The sequence below is a fragment of the Solanum stenotomum genome, chromosome 5 (genome assembly GCF_019186545.1).
Source record: "Solanum stenotomum isolate F172 chromosome 5, ASM1918654v1, whole genome shotgun sequence".
Taxonomy (NCBI): domain Eukaryota; kingdom Viridiplantae; phylum Streptophyta; class Magnoliopsida; order Solanales; family Solanaceae; genus Solanum; species Solanum stenotomum.
In genome coordinates this window covers 26,107,995-26,124,187 of record NC_064286.1, presented here as the reverse complement: position 1 = coordinate 26,124,187, position 16,193 = coordinate 26,107,995, and the positions used below count along the sequence as shown (strand labels likewise).

General features: G+C 34.9%; 1 protein-coding gene across 3 annotated transcripts; it reads right to left on the bottom strand.

Moving 5' to 3' along the window:
• Window positions 1-284: 284 nt before the first annotated feature.
• Window positions 285-15,603, bottom strand: LOC125865252 (protein BONZAI 3). Of its 3 annotated transcripts, none has more exons than XM_049545453.1 (16): window positions 15,429-15,603; window positions 14,301-14,348; window positions 9,079-9,227; window positions 8,921-8,969; window positions 8,078-8,134; window positions 7,224-7,400; window positions 7,002-7,136; window positions 6,600-6,661; window positions 6,417-6,516; window positions 6,204-6,318; window positions 6,039-6,115; window positions 5,343-5,480; window positions 1,462-1,626; window positions 1,262-1,375; window positions 1,050-1,146; window positions 285-693 (listed from the first exon to the last, which is right to left on the bottom strand). In XM_049545453.1, exons 1-16 carry the CDS (start codon window positions 15,591-15,593, stop codon window positions 554-556), a joined length of 1,788 nt encoding a protein of 595 aa, XP_049401410.1. In that variant the 5' UTR covers window positions 15,594-15,603; the 3' UTR covers window positions 285-553. The 3 variants fall into 3 exon arrangements, with proteins under 3 accessions (XP_049401410.1, XP_049401411.1, XP_049401412.1); XM_049545454.1 differs by lacking the exon at window positions 15,429-15,603 and adding an exon at window positions 14,433-14,546; XM_049545455.1 differs by lacking the exons at window positions 8,921-8,969; window positions 9,079-9,227.
• Window positions 15,604-16,193: the final 590 nt, after the last annotated feature.

The following is a 16,193-nucleotide window of genomic DNA, read 5'->3' as shown; positions in this document are numbered from 1 at the left end:
GGTTATATGGGAGGAATCCAGTCTGCAGTGTTTTAAATTGTTCCTACCTACACATGCTGCAGCGTATTGTTTTCAACTTACATAGTCGCAACTCGCAATTGAACTTGAAAAGATTGGCATGGAAAAATTAATTTCAAAAATTTATGGCCAAGTATTTTACACAAACATACAGGCCATCCACTTATCACGAGGTTATAATCATTTACTGGTATGAATTTGCAAGCCATAATATACTAGTTGAGTGGTTAGTGTGGCTATTGAAAGCTTATAGTCATAGCTCGGATCAGAAATTCATCCCAAACCCTTTCACTGATTGAGTACTTGATTGTGTTCACAATAGGCGTATACAAAAGTAAATCAATCATCAACTGATCCCTAAGAGCTAAATTCGCTATTATCACAATGATATGTATTTACAGTCACCAGTATAAATGGAATGTGCAACACTAGTTCTGAAGCAAGATAAAGTCAGACTTCATTCTTCCAAGCAGACACTCTTTTTCTACTGCAATCATTTTAAGATTTTGACGGTTTCTGAAGCTCTTCTTCCTACTCAAACCACATAGGACGGTCCTGGAGCAGATGTTTGGGGAGCAGAAATGTTATGAGGTCTAATATCCCTACAACGCATGTATGTAAGAAACTGCCCAGGTAGCTCCTCTAGAAGAGCTTGAACAACAGAAATTTGCCCGCCTGCAAAATAGAGTAAACATCATATTTAGAATCAAGCTTATGAACAATCATAAAAGGGAATTGATTCATTCTAACATACAAATTATGCAAGGAAACAAAAATCAAAGAAATTTTTAAACAATTGAATCTTTATATGTTGAATCATGTTAAGAGGAGAAATACGTCCAAAATGGAAATTCTTAGCATGCCCTAGATAAAATCATGGAAATACCTAACCAAACCAACTGACACAACAATTATTTGATATTTTACACATCAGAAGTCAATTTCCCAACTACTTGTGTAATGCTAACTTTGCCTCAAAAGCAAAATAAAGGACAGGGTTGTGTTATGAGAACATAGGGTATTTGACTTACTATGTACTTCTTGCATTGGAACAAATTGAACAATGTCTCGTGTAGCTACCCTTCCTGTGGAACTCTCTAATCGATGTCCATTATCAGCATCAAGGATCTGTAAGAAAATATTTAATGTGGTTTGTTAACGATATCACTACAACTTTAGTCTAGATAACAGGTGGACATCCTGCAGTCTAATTAGAGGATTGAGTACTGTAGTGTGATTGTACCTCCATCTGTGTAAAATCTGCATTGCCAACTCCTACAATAAGAACTGAAAGTGGCAGGTCTGACGCCCTCACCAGAGCATCTTTAGTTTCTAACATATCGGTAATGACACCATCCTACAAGTAGTAAATGATTAAGATCACCAGATAAATTTACAGAAATCTGACATCTAAAACTAATCCTGCTTTCATCCATTACTAACCGTTATAATGAGGAGGACAAAATATTTGCGCTGGTTGTATTTGAGGGACTCGACAGCAATTTCTGCAGCCTTGTTAACTACATGCCCAAATAATGTGGGTCCAGAAAGAGTAAAATTCTGCAAAGCACTAGCATAAGCAGACATAATGCCTGCGACACCTTCCACCTGTGAAAAAATCACAAAAAGGAAATTATTCATCAAAATGAAGGGGAAGAAAAATGCAAATTATCGAAGGCATTGCACTGCCATGGAAAACTGAGTTGAGGTCTAAAGGTATCAATTGGGAAGGCCATAACGGAACCACATAACTAAATACTACTATTATAAGAACCTCATGACAGTTTTCTAAGTCATCCCTAAATATCTTCAGTGCTACAACAATTGTAAGAGTGTTAGAGTTTGTTTGGCATCATTGCTAAAACAACTTATTTGTAGAAGCACTTTTTTAAAATGGTGTTTTTAAAAAAGTGCTTATGAAAAAAAAATCACTTGAAAACTGCTTTTGATAAGCAAATTCTATTTGGCTAATCTTTTTTTAAACAGACGAAAAAGGGCAAGTATCAATGTACTTTTAATATTAAGATTATTTTATAGTGAGAAACACCCTTCAGGGTGACCCAGTGGTTTGAGCTTGGGACTTCCATGTTAGAGGTCTCAAGTTCGAAACCCCTTGCCAGCGAAAGCAAGGGGTTTTTCCTTCTAGGTCGAGCTCGTCGCATCAGGCTTGCCTAGTGTGGGTTACCTCTCCTATGTGGTTTGCGAGTTATTGCATAGGACCGGGGGTTTTACCCTGTGCACACCCAAAGGGTAGTGGCTACGGGTTTCCCTCGTCATCAAAAAAAAAAATTATAGTGAGAAACTATTTTAAATATCTATTAGAAATTATTTGATTAAAATATACATATTCAAATTTTCAATCAATATTATACATAAATAGATAATTAAATATTAATATAATATTAACATGATGACTTAAATAAAATTTAAAATATCAAGAAAAATAAATTTAAAAACCATTGCAGAAATTAAACCACTATATATGAAAAATTCACCACAAAAATAAATAAAGTTCTTCATATTTTTAATCATACAAAATGTTGTTGTTACATTTATTTCTGATTCTGCAAAATAAAATGTAAAATAATATAATATTTAAAATATAAAATAATAATAATAATATATACGGAAAAGAGCCTAGAATACCCTCGAAGTATTGAAAATGGTACACAACTACCCTTCATCCACCTATTGGCTCCCAAATACCCTCCCAATCCACCTATTGGCTCACAAATACCATCCCCACCCACCTTTGGGTACAATTTTAGCCACTCATTAACGGAGCATCATTTAAAATAATTAAATAATCCTTTTAATTACGTGGCGCTCAACCATTGGTTGCAATTTAATTATTTAATATAATTTTAAATCCACCCATTACCCACCCATTTTTAACTAAACCCACCCCAATAGTTATTAAACCCGCCCGCCCCAATACAAAAAGAACCCAACTAATAAAAAAGAACCCTAAAACCTTCGTTCCCAAATTTTCATATTGTTTTGGGATATTTAAATTTAATTATAAAATATTGATTTAATCTAATCAATATAGCTTTGAAGTTTAGTTAAATTGACTATTGAGAAGTGAAAAGTGATACATATTATGGACAAGAGGAGTAATGATCTATTCTGGTGTTTGAACACCAAGGGTACATGTTGCATAAATGCCTTTGTTTTACTCCCATGGCTGCCGAACAAGAAAAAATGGAAAACAACATAAAGAGAGGAAAAATAAGTAACTAACATAAGAATTCAATTTTAATTATCTCACGGCATTTCACAGGTGGTGTAGTGTTACATAATGTGGCTAACATGCATGTCCATCCAACTGTAGGACAGTTAGCTATAGCAAATTCAGACTATGGAATTGTTTTTTGGGAAAATGCATAAGTACCCCCCAGCCTATGCTCAAAATCCCTGAGACACACGTAACCTTTACTAAAGTCCTATTACCCCCCAAACTTATTTTATATATAATTTTCTACCCCTTTTCGGCCTACGTGGCACTATCTTGTGGGCCCAACGCGTGTTGACAATTTCTTCAAAGATAGTGCCACGTAGGCCAAAAAGGGGTAGAAAATTAATTAAAAAATAAGTTCGGGGGGGTAATAGGACCTTAGTAAAGGTTAGGTGTGTCTCAGGGATTTCGGGCATAGGCTAGGGGTACTTATGCATTTTCCCTTGTTTTTTTTTACAAGGGACAATTTAACTGCAGAAAAAGACAACACAATTGATCTAGTAAGTATCAATTACATCTTCTAGAGCTTAACCATGAGGTCCCAAAAGTCTTTGGGTATGAATAGATGTGCAAAAGGGGAACATGGAAGAAGGGTTGATTATTGCATCATCTTGTACTCTAGGTTCCAATATCGTAGTTTCTATAAATGAGAATGAAAATTTACATGTAAAATATACGTGACTTTTAGGAAAAGGCCAATTTCAAGTTGGATTGAGGATCATGAGAAATGTAGTGTAAATTTGGGAACAAAGGTTTTAGGGTTCTTTTTTATTAGTTGGGTTCTTTATGTATTGGGGCGGGCGGGTTTAATAAGTATTGGGGGGAGTTTAGTTAAAAATGTGTGGGTAATGGGTGGGTTTAAAATTATATTAAATAATTAAGTTGCAATCAATGGTTGAGCGCCATGTAATTAAAAAGATTATTTAATTATTTTAAATGGTGCTCCGTTAATGAAGTGGCTAAAATTGGACCCAAAGGTGGATGGGGAGGGTATTTGTGAGCCAATAGGTGGATGGGGAGGGTATTTGGGTGCCAATAGGTGGATGAGGGGTAGTTGTGTAGCATTTTCAATACTTTGAGGGTATTTTAGGCCCTTTTCCGTAATATATAAACATAAAATTAAAAAAAAATTATTATATAAAAATAAAAAATAAAATTCTTGTATGAAATTTAACCAAATTTCTGAGATATGTTAATTAAGTAATAAGGGATGTATTGGTAAAAATGTATATATGGGAGGGATATTTTAGTCTTCAAGAAAATAATGTTCTGCTTCTGCTTTTTTTAAGAAGAATTTTTTTTTTAGCTTCTTCCCTACAGCAAAAAAACTGCTTCTGTTCCATTTAAAAGTAGTTTTGAGAATTTGCCAAACACTATTTTTTTTTCAAAAAAAAAAAAACACTTTTGATCTCCCAATAGCAATGCCAAACAAGCTCTTAGTCATGTCTCTAATATCATGGCAAACTTCAACAATGCTAGTTGAGCAAAAAATAGAGCCACAATGTTGAAAATTGCTTTCAGTAATTTTCTTTTTAACACAATTAGTTGCAATTTTTAGGATGATTTGAATTATAAATTTGTACAAGGTTGTTTTATTTAAAGATATTTTTGGATTTTTGAATTTAAAATGATGCAGATTTTGTGTTTTAAGTTGGCTATTTAAAGCTCTTATATGCTTAGTAAAATTATTGAGAGATATTTCAATCAATACTTACAACCCTTTCTGTTGCGCCATCTTTTAAAAAACCAACACACAAGCTACTCTCTCTGCCCCTTGTATCCGTCATCTAAGGTTTTGGCACACACCAATTAAGAAATCCATTTGATAACATTAACTATAATGAGTATTTGACTAGATTATCCTTACCTCTTCCTTAAGGTTGATTAATGACAATGTGCCTTCTTAAATTTGTAGTAAGGATGGAATTGAACAAACAATTAATGGCTTTTTAATTTTCTAAAATGTAAATTATTTTTGAACAAGTCTTTTGATGCCCAAGTGACAGACAAAAAGAATTGGAGAAATATAACATCTAAAATAACTCACAACAGACATCTCTAAGTAGCAGAGCTGATTAACAAATACCTCAACAGCACCTGGGCTTCCAGCTAAGTTAAAACAGTGAGATACTGTTCCACTATATGCCCTGGCACCAAATCCCCAAGCAGGAAAGTGCTTATCAGAATCATAGAATTGTATGACATCTCCAACCTCCATAATAGCCTGTAACAAATACAATGACCAACTATCAGCAAAACTTTTCTAGCATGCAGACTTCTGAGCATGACATTTAAACTTCTGATAGTTAGCATATGAAATGAGCTTAAATGAAGAAGTTGGGATTCATCTAGCCGAACCTAACTTGTTTAAGATTGAAGAGTAGTTATTGTTGTTTGCATAGCTAGAACCAGAACCTAGGATTTGTAACAGATCAGAAAGTTCAAGGTATATATCAAACTTAAATGTGTTTAATTTCAGATTCCAAACCGACAAAGCTCAATCACTAAGATTACATTGTTTTTTGGGTATAACAATTGGACAAATTAGTTATTAGAGCCTAAAACATCATAAAGTGCAAGGAAATCAAGAGAACACAGTAGATTACAAAAATCATAAGTCACAATATTCTTTTTTTAATGACCCATAGCTCAGAAAATTCTTCAATTTCGACTTCTCTTTTCGCTGGCATATAAATAACATTCAGTTGTCCTGTTATAAGGCAATGAATATTGGAATGTAAAGAACATGTAGTCAGTAAAGAAGAAGGTGATATCCCCTTACCCTCTGGTAAGCATTCAAACGGCCAGAAGGATCAATATAGTGCAAGGAATCAGGACTGCGAGGATCTCCATTAGAAGCTGGGGATTGGATGTTCAAATGCATCAGTAAAATAGTCTTAAACCAGGCCAATTAAAATAACATGAAAATATTTTATAGTGCTTTCACCAGTAAAATCCACAGCAACCATAAAGCTAAGCTCAAATCCATTAGAGATGTAGTCAAGAAAACTATAGAGCTGCTTCTCAGCATATCCTTCAACAAAAAGTTGACCTTTCAGGACCTGAAAGAAATCAAACAGGTGCAATTATCATATAAAGATAGCAATCAACCCCACACCCAAAAAAAAAAAAGAACCATCAACTATTGATGAAAGTTTACCTTTTCATTACCCCGAAAACCAGAAGGTGGTGAAGTGAAATTTGCACCAACTCTGCTCTTGTGCAAAATTTCAAGGTCTGCCACTGTTTTTTGTAATTTCCTGAGCAAAAAGAGGTATGATAACTGAAACCAAAAAAAAAAAGAGCTATAATGATAATAATAGTTTATATCCTAAACAGATACCCGATGAGGACATGATTGCCACTGTTGTTAAAGTCAAAGCACTCTATAACTAATGGATTATCCTGCAAGAAACAGAAAGACCCACTAAGATCCAAAACTAAAAATAAATGGCAATGTAACTATGGGAAACTTTTAGTTGCAAGAAAACCATAATAAAAATTAATAAGCCTATTAATGCACTAAATGTTCTATTTTGGTCATTTTCTTTCCTTAAAAAACACTGAAGATCAGATAAAAACAATACAAAAGCCAACTGAAAGAACCGTCAGTTAGAATAATATTGCACCCGGCACATGTAATGTTAAAAGCAATCAAAGTAATCAATGGTCATAGTGTGATAGAGTGTTCTAGCAGATAATATCAATCAGAAAGCAATTCACCTTCCCTTAAAGAAGAAACTACCTTATTCACAAATTGTTGCATAGTTAGACAGACAGGCCTCCATATGGTGTTCAAGTTATTATCTACGACCTCTGTCTTGCAAATTGGAACAGAACCTCCAGTTTCAACAATCCTAGATATTCTCAAGAAAGGATCCTGAAAGAACAAATATAACACAAGTAACAAGTGAGACTGAAAACACCAAGAAGCTCCATAAGAAAGTACAGTTAGTGTTATACATACACTTTTCGAGAATAAATCCTTGTTTTCCAGGTTGGTACATCGCAATGTCATCTCTACAGCAGTTCTTGAAGTGACTGTTTCTTCTGCAAGAACAGTAAGTTTCCCTAAGTTTTTCAGGCCATGGTCATTCCTGTTGTGCAAATCCAGTGTTAAACTTCGTTTGCGCTTGGTTACCATCTGCCATAAGATAAAAAGGTAAGAAAGTGTGTACAATCTCCATCATTATGATGCAAACAAATATATGAAATTGCAGTAGTGTTAGTGAATCTGAGGTGAAGTAACTACTTGGCAATCCAATTAAGAAAAAAATTGCTTGTGGATAGTTAAACGATAAGCACGTCTCATATACAGGACGCTGCAAGTAAAACCTGCAAGGAAATTTAATATACAGAAATGTTCCCCCTCAACAAACACAATAGGTTGTGTAGGAGTCCTGTGCAGATTTGGACGACTTGGCAACTTTTAAATACAACAGCTTACATTGCTGCATCTGTGACCCTATATAGTGCTTCTAAGAAAATATCCTTTAAAGCATAGATCTTTGTAATCAAGATCGCTAGCTAAGAAAGCTGATTCACCATGATACAACTATGATGATGATAGGCAAATCATAAAAACATAAACCGAAAAATATGACGGATGATATCATACGCCTCTAAAAAGAAATATGAACACAAGATCTTTGATCTAACAGTTCACTAATATCCTTTGATAGTCAAAATACAAAAACTTAAGATACACCTATTCCACTAAGATCATGAGTCAACATCACCAAGAAGCAGCAGAATAAAGGATAAGAGATGTCCAGGGATATTATAGAATTTGAGTTACCCAAGTAAATGCAATCAACATACCTCTGAAAGAACACAGCTGCCTTCACCAAGGAAATCTTGGTCCTTCAATTTAAGATCCTGCAGTGCAAAAAAAATTAGGATTTAGCGATAATCCTTGACAGATATATCAATGAAAAACAGAAACTTGTTTGTTGATAAATAAAACATATCACGCATAAAATATATAAATATGGTCAAGGGGAAAGAAAATATTATTAAACATTAGCAGTTCCATGAATTATATTTTTAATGGGTACTAAGACCCACTCTGGATCCCAACCAGTTTAAAAACATCATACGTAAATTCGACTTCGCATTTTCAGTTTCAGAACTTACTAATTTCTGCAGGTTTGCTTCATATAGTCGACTATGGATTAGAATTTAAAAAGAAGACAATTCAGCCCCACCCCCCGCCCTTGCACATTCAGGCATTAGTAATGTGGATACTAGTTATGCAGGGATTAGTTTTTTTTTGTGGAAAGACAAAAAATCAACCAAACGTTGTATAACTTATGCTAGATTTTATGTGGGTATTTATGCTTCTCATTTTTGTAACCAAAAAATGTATAAAATTATGCAAGTTTTGATACACGAATAACTCTTCTCTAACCAGCAACCAAACGACCTCCAATTCATATTATTATGGAGGTTAAGGGCATATATTCAACCCATTCCCAACTCCTTCTATTCACTCCAATCCCCTCACAAAGAAAGAGGGGAAAGGCGGAAAGTGATACCCAAATAAAGCTAAGCCACTTCTTTAATGTATCTACCTGCTCTGAAGTACATTTTTCTATCCCTCATATGGACAAACAAGGCTCTGGAAACTGTAAAAAATTGTCCACTTGCAGAAAGTAAGCATACCCTAACTGGTATGTTATGATATTTTGTGTCTACATCATAGACATGGAAACTGAAAATAAAAAATATAAGACGGTAAAGTGTGTCAGTAGCTTGTTAAACATAATAGACATCCATAAATTCAAGGAGAAAATAAGTCCGAATAAAAAAAAAAAGCCTACATCAGTGTCTGCACAGTTTCAAACTGGTACATGATATTAATTTTCTGTATCCATAAAGGATCCAAGTTATTCATTATAACTTCTGTTCGACCAAGCTCTTCCAGTGTGCCATCTCTTTTTCTGATAGATACCACTGCCATTGGATCACTCTGAATTTACGTGGAAGACACAAAATCAATGATAATGCAATGCAAAAGAAACATTTGAACATTAAGAAGGATGATATAAAAACAAAGGAAATGATAATTTTTTTAAAAGAATCAGAAGCAGCTAATATAAGGTTGGTGGTTAAAACTTCACACTAGAACTGTTTATAATCAAACCAGAAGAGAAATTGACCATAAGAAAAGATGTAAAGTTTTAGGCTTGATGCAAGCTTTTGCGTTTACACTTCAAACAACACAAGTATGAGTGTGAAATGAAGAGTAAAGTTTAAATGAGTTAAACATAGTTGAAACTATGAGAACACTACTACACAAGAATATATATTCAGAAAGGCATTAGTGATGTTACCACTTATCCCAAGTAAAATATTTATAATATGGTGAAAATATTTCAGATCAGATAAGGCAAATTTCCTTGAGTGTCGGTTATTTTAGGAATAGCTAGTTCTCTTATGCATTTAGTGGACTTACTAACGCAGTACATTCATTCATTTTCACACTTCAATAATTTTATCCCAATGCATGATTTTTTACAACAAAATATACTAACCTTCAAATATGAGCATTTTGTTTGGAATTACATCATAAATGCTTGCAGATGTTCAATATGAGACAAAAATTAGAAGATAATTCATCTTTGGAATGGAATATACAATCTCGTTAACACAATTTACAGCATGCATATTATCTCCACATAGTTTCAACTTTCAAATAAGATCTCCACTAATAACTTAAAACGTATAACCAGGGGTTGACACCACAGAAATAGCTAGTATGACATCACACACAATACAGTACAAAGTAATAATGCAAAGATTAGCAATCACTGGATTATTGTATTTGTTATCTGATTTTTATTTTTTGTTACAAAAGTTAAAACATGTGTTGGTTTTAAATTGAATAGAGATTGGTTTCCAGTAATAACAGGCCTGATATTAAAACTTCATCAATTCCAATATATGTTTTATTATACTCCCTCCGTTTTTAATATTTGTGACATAGTATGAATCCGCATAGAGCTTAAGAATGAAATGAAAAATTTTGAGACTTCTGGTCTAAAACATGCCATAACATGTGTGGCTATAGAACTTTTGAAACTTGTGGCCTTAAATATGATACATTTGTATGCTTATAAAAGTTTCTCATTGAGGGTAAAATGAGAAGTGTAAAGTTAATTGTTTCTAAAATTAGAAGTTTGTCATTCTTTTTGGAATGGCCTAAAAAGAAATGTTTCACCTAAAATAAAATGGCGGGAGTATGTAGTAAAAAATTATTAGCTTGAAAAAATTGAATACTAACAAAATGTATAAGTATCTTTTTTATTTTCTCAATATAAGAATAATTTAACATGACCCATTAAAAATGGTGTATACTGAAAATGAAATAATAAATAATAAAATTTGCAAACAGTAGAGTTCCTCTTTTAAGAATGAAACTTTTGTATTTGCATTTATTGGTTTGCTTTTTCTTTCCTCAGTTCCAGTTTGGGTCTTTAGGTGTATTGCTTGCTTGTGTTAGGAGACCAAATGGGTAAGAACCAAGGCACGGGATGTGGACGGGTATAAGTTCTGTTAATAGGCTTGACATAAAGGAATGGCATAGGCATTTTAGTTAATAGGGAATTGAGGAAGCAAGTAATTGAGGTCCAAAGGGTCAATATCAGGATGATGGCTATTAGGATAGTCATCGGAGGGATCATTTTGACATTATTAGTGCATACTCACTGGAAGCTGGCTTGGACGAGGAGGATAAAAAATGCTTATGGGAGGATTTGGACAAAGTGGGGGGAGGGGGTTATACCACACACTGAGGAGATTTTAATGGACCTATTGGGTCAACTCCAATGGGATATGAAGATGTGCAGGGAGGTATTGGTTTTAGGGACGGAAAAAGAGTCTTACTTTTGGATTTTGCAAAAGCTTTTGGGTTGGTGGTTGTCAATTCAAATTTTCCTAAAGAGGAGTACTTGGTAACCTTCCGTAGTTCGGTGGCTAAGACTCAGATTGGCTTTTTGCTCATTGGGAAGAAGTTGAATTGGTGATGGATTTGGAGATCAAGAGGAAGAGGATAGGGAGGGTTTTGGATCAACGACCAAGGATCAAATTTGGGAGTTTTGACTATGGTCAGTTACCAGGAGATGGGAGAGAAATTGATGACTATGGGGGATTGGGGGAGTAGTAGGGATGCAAACAGTATATGAAATAAGACGATCAGTTGCATTAGTGAAGTTGCTAGAGAGGTGCTAGGAGTCTCGAGAGGTGGATTTGTTGGCATTGCGGAAACCAGTGGTGGAATGGAGTAGTCCAAGGAAAGTGGAATCTAAGAAGGTGGCGTATGCAAAGTTGGTGGAAACTACAGGTACGGACAAAGAGGAAAAGTTGTCAAATAGAGAAAGGCATAAGATGGAGAAAAAAATGCATAGCTTACGGTTACGGCGGCTAAACCGATAATTTTTGAACGCTTGTATGTAGAAAAGGGTAGGGATAAGAAGTTGTACATGCTAGACAACACAAAGTAGAAGAGGGAACATGACCTGGACCAAGTTAAGTGCATCAAAGATGATGACGACAAGTACCGGTGGGGAGAAACTCACTAGACAAAGATGACAGTCATACTCCCATAAACTCTTGACGAAGAAGGGGATAGAGACATTGTGATAGGAGACTTAGAGCACTTCCAGCGGCGTCGTAATTTTGGATATTATAGGTGTATATAGGCTGTGGATGTCATGGGTGTTCTTCGTAGTATGCGCAGGGGAAGAGCAACTAGGCTTGATGAGATCTCGATGGAATTTTGGAAGTGCGCAAGTAGACCAAGTATGGAGAGGTTGACTGAGTTGTTAATAACCTCTTTAGGACGGCGAAGATGCCCAAAGAGTGGAGGTGGGACTATAATAATTTCATTGTACAAAAACAAGGGTGACATTCAAAATTGTGACAATTATAGAGGTATCAAGCAGCTAAACCACACTATGAAGGCTTGGGAAAGGGTAGTGGAGCTGAAGGTGAAGAGGGTTATGCCTATTTTCAAGAAACAATTTGGATTCATGCTGAGGAGCTCAATTAGAGAAGTCATTCATTTCGTAAGGAGACTAGTGCAACAGTATAAGGAGAGGAAAATGGACTTACATATGATGTTCACCGATCCAGAGTAGGCATATGACAAAGTCCTAGGGGACGTTCTATGGAGATGCTTGGAGGCTAGAGTGTACCTATGGTGTACACTAGGGCGATCAAGGACATGAATAATGGAGCCAAGGCATGGATAAGAACAATGGGTGGAGACTCAAAGTACTTCCTAGTTGTGATGGGGTTGCACCAGGGGTCAGCTCTTAGCCTATTTTTATTTGCATTGGTGATGGATGGATTGACACGACAATACAAGGTAAGGTGCCATGTTGTATGTTATTTGCGGATGACATGGTTCTAATGGACGAGACTCATGGCAGAGATTAACGCTAAGTTAGATGTTTGGAGAGAGATCATGGAGTCTAAAGGGTTTAAGTTGAGCAAGATCAAGGCAAAATATTTAGAGTGCAAGTTCAATGGCGTAACGTATGTGGCTAATGTGGAAGTGACGCTTGATAAATGGCTCATCCAAAAGAGAGGACGCTTCAAGTATATTGGGTCGATTATCCAAGGAAATGGGGAGATTGGTAAGGATGTCACTCACCTTTTGGATGCAGGGTATTTGAAGCTAGTGGAGGCTCACATCTGGAGTCTTGTGTGTTAAGAAGGTGTCACCCAAACTTAACGGAGAGTTCTACATAGTGGTAGTTAGACCAACTATGTTGTATAAGGTGGATTATTGGCAAGTCATGATCTCTCACTTTCGGAAAATGAAGGTTGCAGAAGTGAGGATGTTTGTGCAGACATAGTAGGAGAGATAGATTAGAAATAAAGATATCAAAGACAAGGTGGGAGTGTCTTTTGGGGAGGACAAGATGCGGGAAGCAAGACTGAGATAGTTCGGACGTGTGAAGAGAAGATGCACAGATGCCCCAGTGTGGAGGTTGGCTATGAAGGTTTTCAGGAGAGTTAGACTGAAGTAGTGTTAGGGAGAGGTAATTAGATAGGACATGACAGTTTCAGCTTATCGAGGGCATGAACTAAGATAGGAGGGCGTGGATGACATGAATTAAAATAGAAGGCTAGTAAGGTAGTTGTGCATTGTTATCATAGTATTGCAATTGTAGTTTCTTGTCCTTTAAAATCTATTACTATTTGTTGATTCCTTGTATCTCGATTATCGTATTATTTTGTTGTAGTTTCTGGTCTATTACTATATACTGTTTTTGTTATAAATTGATGTTTTGTTCTTTCGTTAGTTTTTTCATTGGATTGGTTTGAACTATTTTTTCTTGAGTTGAGGGTCTTATAAAAAACAACCTTTATATCGCTGAGGTGGGGGAAGGTCATCGTACAGTCCACCCTCCCAAACCCCCACTTTGTACTTTGTGGGATTGCACAGTTACGTTGTTGTTGTTGTACTTTCTTATAATTTTACGGTCAATACTACCAACCTTATTAGAAATAATAAGCAAGAAATGGTTGATTAAACAACAAATAGTTTAGTGGATAATTTGTTTATGTGACTGCTGCTAATACGTGTATTGCTATTCAACATTGAAATATGTTTAAATAATTCAAAATTTTATGCAGGTATCTATAAGGGAAACAAAATGGGTAATCAAATGCTTGATTAGTAATACGAAGTTCTATACGGAGATTGTTCTTTTCTTATACCTCAAATTTGTGATCACCACAAATAACTTATCAAGCCTTTGCTTCTACCTATTATTTGTGAGCCACACTGACAAGATTGTTTGCACGTTTACAACTGATCTACTCCTATGATCCCATCAACAAGTAAATAATCTAAGCTTGATCCAATAATTAGAATTTAAGTAAACAAGCAAATCATTCCATGTCACTATAAAGAAATTTTGAGCAGCAAGTATACCATAATATTACGAAAGTTAGAATAAGTTCCAAGGAGAATGACTTGGAAATGGACATCACCAATAAACTGGAAGATAAACATTAGAAGAGAAGTTACCTTAGAAACTATATCACGGTCCCGTAGCTTTGAAGCTGATAATGATAACTGCAGTTGACAACTCAAATCACATTATTATGTTTGGAGCACAAAATAATGTTCTCATGTACATACCAATAAAGAAACCAATACCATGGGAAATTCCTTAAACAGAAACTGCTAGGAGAGCTCAAGAATTGAGGTCAACAGTTAATTGTATATCAGTTAAAGATGTCAAAAACCATTAGCATTCGTGAAACCAACACAATTAAGTATTGGCATAGAAGGTGTAAAATGGAGTGAAATGGACATTGAAGATTCACATAACCAATTCCAAAAACTAAGGCCTCCTTTTTTCCCGTTAAGATTAAGATGTCTCAATCTAAATGATTAAGACGTTGACTCTAGATTTTAACATTGAATGATTAAGACTATTTTTTAATATTTGAATATGCATAATCTGTTTTTTTATACACATAATAAATAAATAAATATATAATTTAACTAAAAGTTAATTAAACATCATATCAATAAAAGTTTATCATTCAAACCCCACAACAGAATGAGGGAATTGCAAATTCCGCAACAATCAATAATGGACGAATCATTGTTTATAGTTGAGACTATTACTGAAAGAGATGATTAGAGAAGGAATGTATTTTTCCTCCCGTGGAACAATAGTTACCTAAATCAAATGAGAGCTTAAGAGATATTGGGTTTATTGATTAAACTACACATCCAGCTACTACAAGTCAGATCTTCTCCTAATCAATTAAGTACAATAAACAGTGGAATTTTATGTTAAAATGCAGAGTTCATAACCACAACACTCAAATTTGGTAATGCAACTCTGCAAATATTTGGCCACAAAATTACTCATATTTGGCCACAGGTTACTCATATTTTATTCCCAAGAGATAAAATTGGCCATAAAGTTACTCATGTTTGGTAATGCAACTATGCAAGGAAACCATGAAAAATTCATGGAACTTTGGAGTTCATAACCACAACATTCCCCATCCCAAAAAAAAACTCTTGTGGGCACAAATGATGAGGTTGATACTTTTTGCCCTAAAATAAAGTAGCGTGTGGGATTCACCATGTCCATAATATTAAAAGAATGAAGTCAAATTGATACAAAAAAAAGACCTCGATTGGCGTGTAAAGGGCGTGAAGACCCTTTGTCGTATAGAACAAGTCAACAGCATCATTGGGCCCTCCACCAGCACCACCGGCGGCTGCTGGGTCCATACGGTGCCCCACTCCTCCTACGGCCTGCTTCCCACCTTTAACATCCGACAAACAATTCCCCATCCAAAAAAAACAAAACAAAAACTATACTCTATTGTCGAATATCCTTTTCACCTTTTCGTATATACTAGCTACCAGGTAAAACCCTCCTAAAACCGCTTTCAAGAAAAATAAGGATTTTTTGTTACCAAATATTCAGGGGAATTCTTCTGCCCCTCTAGCATGCATATATACTAGCATTTCTTTCACCAACATATCCATTACACGGTCTTTGAATTTTATAATTCAAAATTGGCTACTTCCTCTTACCATATTAAACTTCTTCTTTTCTTCCCTGAAACTTTAACCCAATTGTTATCTAAAATCTAAAACAGTACTCTCTCTATTCTTAATTATTTGTCAACTAGTAAAATTACTATAATATCACAAATTTTATAAAATAATACTTAAAATTTATCGGTCATTAAAACTAAAATACTGTGTTATCTTACAGACAAGATTACATAGTAACAAATATTAATAATGCAAAGGAAAATGAAAATTATTACATATTATCATTTATCTTTAATAACATAAACATAAATTAATGACGGTAAAAATACATACCAAGATCTTTAACATAAGCAATGGTGTCAGTGAGCCACTCAACAATAGCAAAATACA

Excerpts from the sequence above, each read along its gene's own strand:
- LOC125865252 (XM_049545453.1), bottom strand. The coding sequence starts at position 15,593 with ATGGGGAATTGTTTGTCGGATGTTAAAGGTGGGAAGCAGGCCGTAGGA. Across the intron at positions 7,137-7,223 it reads AGGATTTATTCTCGAAAAGT|GATCCTTTCTTGAGAATATC; the intron begins GTATGTATAACA and ends TTGTTCTTTCAG. Across the intron at positions 1,147-1,261 it reads CAGATTTTACACAGATGGAG|ATCCTTGATGCTGATAATGG; the intron begins GTACAATCACAC and ends ATTTTCTTACAG.